The 11,254-nt window shown below is 48.2% G+C and overlaps 2 protein-coding genes across 2 annotated transcripts in view; both read left to right on the top strand.

The window, feature by feature from the left end:
• Positions 1 to 63: 63 nt before the first annotated feature.
• Positions 64 to 4,672, top strand: HSPA1L (heat shock protein family A (Hsp70) member 1 like). Its single transcript, XM_006104597.3, has 2 exons — positions 64 to 201; positions 2,412 to 4,672. Exon 2 carries the CDS (start codon positions 2,425 to 2,427, stop codon positions 4,348 to 4,350), a length of 1,926 nt encoding a protein of 641 aa, XP_006104659.1. The 5' UTR covers positions 64 to 201; positions 2,412 to 2,424; the 3' UTR covers positions 4,351 to 4,672.
• Positions 4,673 to 5,945: 1,273 nt separating this feature from the next.
• The window catches only part of LSM2 (LSM2 homolog, U6 small nuclear RNA and mRNA degradation associated), an 8,664-nt gene continuing 3,355 nt past the window's right edge, over positions 5,946 to 11,254 (top strand). The window contains exons 1-2 of the mRNA XM_023745844.1: positions 5,946 to 6,137; positions 6,621 to 6,688. Of these exons, the coding sequence (XP_023601612.1) occupies positions 6,135 to 6,137; positions 6,621 to 6,688 (71 nt within the window). The 5' untranslated portion in view covers positions 5,946 to 6,134. The remainder of the gene's footprint in view (positions 6,138 to 6,620; positions 6,689 to 11,254) is intronic.

Here is an 11,254-nt window from a genome sequence, read left to right on the forward strand (position 1 = left end):
AATGGAAAGGCGGCCTCTGAACACACTGCTGGTCTGGGAGGCGGGATGAGCGGACTGAAGACGCTCAAAGCTTTGGGGCGGGCGGGCTGGTGGGGGGTGGGCGACACCGGCTGCGCACCATCGATGTTGAGGGAGTTCCCACCGACTGGGGCTTCGCAGTCCGAACGTTACCAAACTGGAGCGAAGGCGACGGGAGAACAGGTGACCCGGGAGGGCTGGGGTAACGGGTGGGTCCTGGTCTGGGGAGTCCCGGAAGGCCCTCAGGTCTGAGGTGTGGGGTGTTGCCAGCCGCGGGAGGGGGTCCTTTGAGGAGCTCGGGGCGCGGGATGGTCACGGCCGCTAGGAAGGGGCGGAGGAGCTGGTCTGTTACTGTCCCTAGGGAGCAGGATTGTTTCAGGTGAAAGGTTGGACATAGAGGCTGCCTGGAGCCGCCACCTCCCCGACTTACTCCCACAAATCCCCGGTGAGGGGAGAGGAGCCCAGGGCGGCAGAAACCCCAGTGCGGTGATTACTGTGTCTGCAGAGACCAGGAGGTAGAATAGTCCTAGTCCAGCAGGCGTCACCCTCAGAATAAACACAGCAGAGACAGAGGACAGGGCAATTGCCTCAGGACCTGTGAAAGTTGAAAACAGTGACACCCACTGCCTTCCCACGAAGAATGCTTTTGTCTATCTCTCCAAAAATCATGGAAGCCCTGGCTGGTTTGGCTGAGTGGAGAGAGCATCGGCCTGCGGACTGAAGGGTCCTGGGTTCGATTCAGGTCAAGGGCACATGCCAAGGTTGCAGGCTCCATCCCCACTAGGGGGTGTGCAGGAGGCAGCGGACCAATGATTCTCTCATCATTGATGTTTCTATCTCTCTCTCCCTTCCTTTCTGAAATCAATAAACATATTTTTTAAAAAAGCATGGGAGATTGTGTGGAAGAGATTTTTAAAAAATATATTTTATTGATTTTTTTACAGAGAGGAAGGGAGAGGGATAGAGTTAGAAACATCGATCAGCTGCCTCCTGCACACTCCCCACTGGGGATGTGCCCGCAACCAAGGCACATGCCCCCGACTGGAATCAAACCTGGGACCCTTCAGTCCGCAGGCCGATGCTCTATCCACTGAGCCAAACCAGTTAGGGCTGGAAGAGATATTTGTATACACACACACACACACACACACAAAATACTTGTACCCAGGGTTCATGACAGCATTATTCACAGTAGCCATGAGGTAGAAGCAGCCCAAGAGTCCCCGGAGGGAGTAAATGAATAAAATGTGGATATATAATGCAATATTCAGCCTTAAGAAGGAAGGAAAATCAGACACATGCTATAACATAGACGAACTTATATTGAGTGAAATAAGCCAGTCACAAAAAGAGAAATAGTGTATAATTCCACTAACATGCTATCCAAAGTAGTTGAATTCAGAGACAGAAAGTGGTGATTTCTGGAATTGGGAATTTCCTGTGTTTGGGCTATACAGTTCTTTCCGGGCTGCTTTGTAGCAATTTGAGAGTTTTGAGCATCACCTTCTGCTTGAACTCTTTGGGGACAGAATCTAGGAGGAACTTGAGGCTGAGATTAGACTTCCAATGGACTCACCAGAGCAGCTCAACCCACCCTCGGCCCGGAAGTTTTCTCAGATGCCCGATGAAGAAGATTCAGCTGGCACGCAGGCTGTCTCAGAAGTGCTAGCAAAGAACCTTAGTGACTTCACTCTCAACCCTAGTACTACATTCCTTTCCGCCAAAACGTTCGCCCCAACAGCAGGACACAGAAAAAACTTCAAGGGTTTTGGGCTGGGGCTGAGTTAAGGCACGAGGAGATGTGGAGTGAAGACAGTGGCAAGGGTTTGGAGAGAAATGAAAGAAAGGTTGTGATTAAGGATGACGAGGATTGAGGCTATTATATACCACGTATCTGAATCAATCAGGAGGCCCAAGATTTAAATGTAGCTGTAGCTATTGACTATTACATGGAGATCCTTCTAATGGTATTATTGAGAATTATGACATGAAGTCAATTTAGGTATACACCTTATTCTTGTACGTATTTGAATTGTAACAAATATTTTGATGTGCTGTTTCAATTTTTAGTAGCAAATGTGTGTAGAGGGCATCTTATTAAAATTTTGAGGCATAGCTAAAAAAAAAGAAAAAAAAAAGGAAGTGGTGATTTCCAGGAGCTGGTGGGAGTAGGGGATGGTAAGCTGTTTAATGGACATAGAATTTCAGTTTTTGCAAGATAAAGAGTTCTGGAGATTGGTTGGACAACAATGTGCATGAACTTATTACTGAACTGTACACCTAGAAATGGTTCAAATGGTAAATTGCATTAATGTGTATTTTAGCACAATTAAAAATAATACACAGACTAAAGAAGTACTCTCCCAAGACTTTATCTCACTTTTTCTCAACAGGCCTCGGAAAACCATGGCTGCTGCTAAGGGAATGGCCATCGGCATCGACCTGGGCACCACCTACTCGTGCGTGGGCGTGTTCCAGCACGGCAAGGTGGAGATCATTGCCAACGACCAGGGCAACCGCACCACCCCCAGCTACGTGGCCTTCACCGACACCGAGCGGCTCATCGGGGATGCGGCCAAGAACCAGGTAGCCATGAATCCTCAGAACACTGTCTTTGATGCCAAACGCCTGATTGGCAGAAAATTTAATGATCCTGTAGTACAATCAGATATGAAACTATGGCCTTTTCAAGTAATCAGTGAAGGAAGCAAGCCCAAAGTATTGGTATCCTACAAAGGGGAGAAAAAGGCTTTCTACCCTGAAGAAATCTCCTCTATGGTGCTGACTAAGATGAAGGAGACTGCTGAGGCTTTTTTGGGCCATCCCATCAGCAACGCTGTGATCACTGTGCCAGCCTATTTCAATGACTCTCAACGCCAGGCCACCAAGGATGCAGGCGTGATTGCAGGTCTCAATGTGCTAAGAATTATCAATGAACCAACAGCTGCTGCCATTGCCTATGGCTTAGATAAAGCAGGTCAGGGCGAGCGACAGGTCCTGATCTTTGATCTGGGTGGAGGCACATTTGATGTGTCCATCCTGACCATAGATGATGGGATTTTTGAGGTGAAGGCCACGGCCGGGGACACCCACCTGGGAGGGGAGGACTTTGACAACAGGCTGGTGAACCACTTCGTGGAGGAGTTCAAGCGCAAGCACAAGAAGGACATCAGCCAGAACAAGCGAGCCGTGAGGCGGCTGCGCACCGCCTGCGAGAGGGCCAAGAGGACCCTGTCGTCCAGCACGCAGGCCAACTTGGAAATTGATTCACTTTATGAAGGCATCGACTTCTACACGTCCATCACTAGAGCCCGGTTTGAAGAGCTGTGTGCAGACCTCTTTAGGGGCACGCTGGAGCCCGTGGAGAAGGCTCTTCGGGATGCCAAGATAGATAAGGCGAAAATCCATGACATTGTTTTAGTGGGGGGCTCTACCCGCATCCCCAAGGTGCAGAAGCTGCTGCAGGACTACTTTAATGGCCGTGACCTCAACAAGAGCATCAACCCGGACGAGGCGGTGGCCTACGGGGCGGCAGTGCAGGCAGCCATCCTGATGGGGGACAAGTCTGAGAATGTGCAGGACCTGCTGCTGCTGGACGTGGCGCCCCTGTCGCTGGGCCTGGAGACAGCCGGGGGCGTGATGACTGTCCTGATCAAGCGCAACTCCACCATCCCCACCAAGCAGACACAGATCTTCACCACCTACTCGGACAACCAGCCGGGCGTGCTGATCCAGGTGTTCGAGGGCGAGAGGGCCATGACGAGGGACAACAACCTGCTGGGGCGCTTTGACCTGACTGGAATCCCTCCTGCACCCAGGGGAGTTCCTCAGATTGAAGTGACTTTTGACATCGACGCCAATGGCATCCTGAATGTCACAGCCACGGACAAGAGCACCGGCAAGGCCAACAAGATCACCATCACCAATGACAAGGGCCGCCTGAGCAAGGAGGACATCGAGCGCATGGTTCTGGATGCTGAGAAATATAAAGCTGAAGATGAGATCCAGAGAGAGAAAATTGCTGCAAAAAATGCCTTAGAATCCTATGCTTTTAACATGAAGAGTGCTGTGAGTGATGAAGGCTTGAAGGGTAAGATTAGTGAGTCTGATAAAAAGAAAATTCTGGATAAATGCAACGAGGTTCTTTCGTGGCTGGAGGCCAATCAACTGGCTGAGAAAGATGAGTTTGATCATAAGAGAAAGGAACTGGAGCAAGTGTGTAACCCAGTCATTACAAAACTCTATCAGGAGGGATGCACTGGGCCTACCTGTGGAACTGGGTACACACCTGGGCGGGCTGCCACAGGCCCCACCATTGAAGAAGTAGATTAATCTTATCTGGAGCTGGAGGGTCCTAGGGTGAATTTGTTCCCTTCATCTTCAAACATTGTTATGACTTTTGAATTGACTGGACCTGAACCTAAGTTACCATCATTTTGGAATTCTAATGGAGGAGTCTCATGTGCCATCTTTTCACACTCCAATGTCCCATTTCTGACTTTGGAATCAGACTCTTAGGAAAACTAGGCCCTTCTCTGAACCATTTGATGAATCTGTCTGTTATTTAGTTCCAGCCTCACCAACTTTCTTCTTCCTGTGTGGATGGTTATTTGTCACTCAGTAAATTTGTTCCTGAAACAAATTTCTTCTGGTATCATTAGACTGTGAGTGTATCTTGAAAAGAAAAGGAAAGTTCATGGAGAGAGCATGTGTGGTCTGATTGTGAGCTAATTGTGAACGATTAAGTTGGTAAGTTGGTAAGGACAAAGTATTTGACATTTCATGAGCTAATTGTTTCAAGCAGGAAGATGCTTTGCCCATCAGGCACTTTCAGCCCCAGCTGGAGCAGTTGCTAATTGATTACTACTTATATTCAATGATAGACTAGGGTCAGTGGTTCTCAACCTTCCTAATGCCGCGACCCTTTAATACAGTTCCTCATGTTGTGGTGACCCCCAACCATAAAATTATTTTCGTTGGTACTTCATAACTGTAATTTTGCTACTGTTATGAATCGTAATGTAAATATCTGATATGCAGGATGTATTTTCATTGTTCTCGACCCACAGGTTGAGAACCGCTGCAAGGAAGCTTAGTCATTGCTTATGTACACTATTGGGTCAATTACATGTTGGTTTCTTCTCTGCAGTTGGCATTTATAGGGTTGAGTTTCCTGTCCTCTCATCCTGCTCACTGCTGCATCGGCAGAATGCTGCTATATGTTGGCATTTAGCTGGAAATAGCATTTAGAACTGTCCAGACCTTAGGACCCTTGTCCTAGCTAAAAATGAGGATGGCTATGTCCATCCTCCAGGCAGTCTGCTTAGTTTCACTCAGCCCATCACAGGACAGCCCCGGGCAAAAGTGTGTAAGAAGTGTGGCCTGAGATGGGTCCTTGAGAGAAATATGTTTATTGGGAGGGAGCCTTTAATAAAACCAAGATTTGTGCTCAGGCTTCTGATCTTGGGGGCTCAACATGTCTTTTTCTTCTAATCTTCACCGGAGGATATTTTTCCATTGATTTTTAGAGAGAGTGGGAGAGGGAAAGAGCAATATCAATGTGAGAGAAACACATCAATTGGTTGGCTCCTGCAGGAGCCTGACCAGGGCCTGTCCGGGAGGAACCTGAAACCGAAGTACGCCCTTGACTGGAATCTTTTGGTCCACAGGCCTACGCTCTATCCACTGAGCCAAACAGGCAGGGCAGCTCAACATTCCTTTTAATTTTTAAGGAAGTGTAGCATATATAGAAAGTGTACGAATTCTGAAGTCCCACCAACTCCCCAGCAGCTTTCAATAGGAAGTGTCTGCAGGGAGGAGCTCAGGGAGACGCTACATCCCACCCGGCGGCCGCGCCTGCGCAGTGGCGCCCGCGGCGGAGGCTGTCGGGAGGCAGGAAGCACCGCCCCGCGCTCTGGCCCCTCCCCCGAGCCCTTCCTCGCGGATCCCCGTGCTGGCGGGCGCCCCGCTTCTGCACCCGGAGCTCCCGGTGGCACTCCCGCCCCGCCCCGCGCCGCCCCAGGGGCCGCCCCGCGCTCGGTTCCCCCCCGGCCTCTGGCCCGCGGCACCAGGCCCTCGCTTTCCCGGTCCGGCCGGCAGCCCGCCGCGCGAGCACCATGGTAGGGACTGTGACGTCACAAGGAGGCGCCCTCGGGGAGAGCGCGCGGGTCGGTCGGTTGGGGTCGGGGTGGGGGTCCCGGCCGCGTCGGGGGTTCCCTCCGCCCTTAGTTCCTGCACCTCAAGTTCCCCGAGAAGACATCTGGGAGCACAGGGCTTTTTTCCCTTTTAAGGGAAAATTTAAGAGCCCGCGGGAGAGGGGAAGTCAGACCTCAAGGAGCAGGTCCTCGACGGAGCCCAGGCTTGGGGGGGAGGGTTCCTGGGGAGGGGCAGGGCCCCGGGGAGGTGGCGGACTGAGCGAGCCGGGAGCTCGGGCCCCGGGTCGGTGAAGAGCGCGCGGCCTTTGGGCTCAGGATGCCCGCCCGCGCCCCGCACGCCCTCGGTGGAGGCTGAGACCTGCGCGGGGAGGCGGGTCGGACCCGGCGGAGCGAAGGCCGCTCCCCGCCTTCTCTTCCCCGGTGACGGTTTCCCCTCTCGCCCAGTAGCTCTTCTACTCCTTCTTCAAGTCCCTTGTGGGCAAGGATGTGGTCGTGGAACTCAAGAATGACCTGAGGTAGGTTCCTTTTCAGCAAGTCTGTAGGGGGTGGATGTGCCCAGAGCCCTGAGACCTATTTGTTTATTTATAAATATATTTTTATTGATTTCAGAGAGGAAGGGAGAGGGAGAGAGAGGAACATCAATGACAAGAGAGAATCATTGATCGGCTGCCTCCTGCACGCCCCCCATTGGCGATGGAGCCTGCAACCCGGGCCTGTGCCCTGACCGGGAATCGAACCATGACCTCCTGGTTCATAGGTCAGTGCTCAACCACTGAGCCCCACCGGCTGGCCCTGAAACCTCTTTAATTGAACAAGTGTTATTTGAGGTCTGGGTAAGGTGGGAGAGATAAAGAAATAAATGACTTGTGCCTTAAGCTGACAGATTAGCCTTGTTGGAGTTGTTTCTTGTATTTGAAAAAAAAAATACAAAGAAATACATATCCTATATATAAAGAATTAGAACAGAGGTCAGGGAGTGAAGGCATCACCATTTTTCCTGATTAAATTATATACTCCTTTGACCCAACTTCTAGAAATGTAAGAGTCAGTTCCATAAGCAAAGATGTAGGTACAAAGACATTTCTAAGTTTTCTTTGCAGTAACCAAAAATGGAAAACAAACAGCTATCAATAGGGACTGGGTTAAACTGTGGGCTTCCATGTTCCACAGCGGTCACACCGGAATGACGTGTGTTGATGTGGAAAGTTGTTGTAAGATAGTGTACGTGGCATAATCTCCCCTTTGCTAAAGAAAATGTAAAGGGTAAACAGGAGACCAGTGCCTTCTATCTGTATTGCTTTTCCAACCCTTACCCCTTATATCGTAACTCCTAATCATCCTTCAGAATGTGGGATTCAGTGCTGTATCCTTGGACTTTTCCTGGTCTTTCTAGCCAAGTAGGTCCTTCTACCAGAGTCTTATTTTCTTCGTAGTGGGTGCTTCTCAAATTGTGATTTCAGAAAAATACGTTTACTGTTTATGGCCTGTCCTTCAGGCAGGGCCCAGGACCCCGTTTAAGCTCACCATTGAGCCCGGTATATAGTAGGAGTAATAAATGTGTGCGAAAGTAAAGCAGCTAACATTTGAGAGCCTCCTATTGACTAGGCACTCTTCTGCATACACTTAACTCATTGCATTCTCATAACACCCCTGTGACATATACCGCTGTTGCTGCTTTACATGTGAGGAAATGGAAGCTTGGATAGGTTAAGAAACTTGCTCAAGTCTATGCAACTAGTAAATGACAGCCAGAATGGAAATCAATTCTGTCTGGATTATCTTATTATTATTTTTTTATTAGTGCAAGAGGAAGGGGGAGAGAGACATCAGTTTGTTGTTCCACTTATTTATGCGTTCATTGGTTGATTCTTGTGTGTGCCCTGTTGGGGGATCAAACCTGAAACCTTGACGTATCAGGACGGTGCTCTACCAACTGAGCTGTCCAGCCAGGGCTTTTTAAAAAAGTTATAAACAGGATCATATTCTCTATGCAGTTTTGAAACTTGCTTTTCACTTAGCAGATGTAGATATTTCTCATCAGTAAAGGTGATCTTTAACTTTCTTAATGTCTGCATGGCATCTTTGTTAACCAAGACCTTGCTGTTGGACAGTTAGGTGGTTTCCAATTCTTTAAAAAAATATTTTAAAAATAGGTTTTTATTTCCTAGCCAGTTTGGCTCAGTGGATAGAGCGTTGACCCATGGACTGAAGGGCTCCCAGGCTCGATTCTGGTCAAGGGCATGTACCTTGGTTGCGGGCTCAATTCCCAGCCCTGGTTGGGGCACGTGAGGGAGGCAACCTATCAATGTGTCTCTCTCACATTGATGTTTCTCTCTCTCTTTGTCTTTCCCCTTCCCTTCCACCTTCTCTAAAAGTCAATGGAAAAATTTCCTCGGGTGAGGATAAAAAGTGTTTGTATTGATTTTAGAGAGAGAAGAAGGGAGAGGGATGGAGATAAAACATCGATGAAAGAGAAACATCAATATTGATAGGCTGCCTCTGCACAGCCCCCCCATCTGGGACTGAGCATGTGCTCTGACCAGGAATTGAACCGGTGACCTCTTGGTCCACAGATTGACACTCATCCACTGAGCCACACTAGCTAGGCGGTTTCCAATTCTTTAGGGAAAAAAATCCTTTAAATAAGACATACATTTAAAATAGTGATACGGGCCACACCGGTTTGGCTCAGTGGATAGAGCGTCGGCCTGCGGACTGAAAGGTCCCGGGTTCGATTCCGGTCAAGGGCATGTACCTTGGTTGCGGGCACATCCCCAGTAGGAGGTGTGCAGGAGGCAGCTGGTCGATGTTTCTCTCTCATCGATGTTTCTAACTCTCTATCCCTCTCCCTTCCTCTCTGTAAAAAAATCAATAAAATATATTTAAAAAAAAAAAAAGACTTCTTTAAAAAAAAATAAATAAATAAAATAAAATAGTGATACGGGCACAGGCAGTTTGACTCAGTTGATTGGAGCGTTATCCTCTATGCCAGTGATCTGCAAACCGCGGCTCGCGAGCCACATGCGGCTCTTTGGCCCCTTGAGTGTGGCTCTTCCACAAAATACCACGTGCGGGCGCGCACGTACAGTGCGATTGAAACTTCGTGGGCGAGTCTATTTTGAAGAAGTGGCGTTAGAAGTGGGGGGTGTCGGTTGGGCGACGGGAGACGCGGGGGCCGCGGGATATGCAGCGTGGGGGAGGTACATGGTTTTGAGGTACGTTCGCTGAGGTCGACCCTTCCAACTCTCCCATCCACACTTGTCTTATCTGAAACAAGTATACAAGACGAGTGTGGATGGGAGAGTTGGAAGGGGTTGACCTCAGCGAACGTACCTCAATCAGCTTGAGGACGTTTTTAGCAAAGGCCAGTTTAGGAGTACCCTAATTAAGTTAATAACAATGTACCTACCTATATAGTTTAAGTTTAAAAAATTTGGCTCTCAAAAGAAATTTCAATCGTTGTACAGTTGATTATTTGGCTCTGTTGACTAATGAGTTTGCCGACCACTGCCCTATGCCAAAAGGTTGCAGGTAGGACACCTGCAGGAAGCAACGTATTGATGTTTCTCTTACTCTCTCCCTCCCTTCCTCTCTAAAAATTAATAAAACCAGCCCTGGCCATTGTTGCTAGGTGGTTAGAGTGTCGACTTATGAACCAGGAGGTCACGGTTCAATTCCCAGTCAGGGCACATGTTCGGATTGTGGGGCTTGATCCCCAGTTGGGGGTGGGGGGCGGGGCATGCAACGGTGGATGGTTCTCATCATTGATGTTTCTCTCCTTTTTCCTTTATGAAATCTATGAAAATATATTTAAAAAAAAAAACCAATGGAGAAAATATCCTCAGGTGAAGATAAAAAAATAAATCAATAAAAACATTTCCTTAGGTAAAGATTTTAAAAACAATAATTAAAAAAGTGATACCTATTACCTGATTGTCCTTTAGAAAGTTTGAATCAATGTATTCTCTCCCAGCAGTGTCTTCCACATTTCTATGAGATAATTGCTTAATGGGAGAAACATTGACATGGCAGAGAGTGGTGAGGAGAGGGACTTCTACATCAGAGATTTCATTTATGATATGGGCAAGGCATGTGGTACTGATGGCATTGAGATGAGGGCTGTATAGAGAGACAGTGTGGGACCCCATACCAACCCTAGGCAATTCTGTGAGATGATTTGTTTTTATTTTCCTCTTTTCTCCTCCCTGGGTCTTACACATGGCAAAAAACTTATGTTCTAGCTCCAGGTCCTAAAGCAAGGACTGTAAGATTCGAAGGAATTCCATTGGATTGGGAGAAGAGCTTTCTCTCAGGCTTGTCAGACCACTTTTGTGCCAGATGTCTCGCTCTCAATGAACTGAATGAATAATACCACCTTATACAATTCCTGGAAGTTACTCCACCGCTGCACATGGTGGTAAAGTGCTATCAAAGGCTGTTCAACAGCCAGGGATGTGGCAAAACCACCACCGAGGCAGCAGGCCTCAGACACTGGATTTCAAAGACTTAGAATTTTACAAAAATAGGGTCCAGCAGAGAACTGCCAACTTTATTTTTGGCAAGATAAGGACATTTTTAAAAACTGCCATTTATTACAATAATTTCATTTTAAAAATTTAATACCAAAAAAATAGTAAGGACAATCAAAGAACAGCTGTTTTTTAGTCCTGGCCAGGTAACTCAGTTGGTTAGAGCTTCATCCCCATATATGAGGTTGTAAGTTCGATCCCTGGTCAGGACACATACGAGAATTAACCAATGAATGCATAAATAAGTTGATTTAAAAAAAAAAAAAGATGTTTCACCTGGCCTGTGTGGGTCAGTGGTTGAGCGTTCACCCATGAACCAGGAGGTCACAGTTCAATTCTCTGTCAGGGAACAAGCCTGGGTTTTGGGCTTAATTCCCAGTAGGGGGCATGCGGGAGGCAGCCAATCAATCAATGATCCTCCTATTATTGACTAGAGGCCCGGTGCACAAAAATTTGTGCATTTGGCGGGGGGAGGGGGGGGCAGGTCCCTCAGCCCGGCCTGTGCCCTCTTGCAGTCTGGAACCCTGCTGGAGATGACCACCTGCTGGCTTA

The sequence above is a fragment of the Myotis lucifugus genome, unplaced genomic scaffold (genome assembly GCF_000147115.1).
Source record: "Myotis lucifugus unplaced genomic scaffold, Myoluc2.0 scaffold_585, whole genome shotgun sequence".
NCBI lineage: Eukaryota > Metazoa > Chordata > Mammalia > Chiroptera > Vespertilionidae > Myotis > Myotis lucifugus.

Excerpts from the sequence above, each read along its gene's own strand:
- HSPA1L (XM_006104597.3), top strand. The coding sequence starts at position 2,425 with ATGGCTGCTGCTAAGGGAATGGCCATCGGCATCGACCTGGGCACCACC.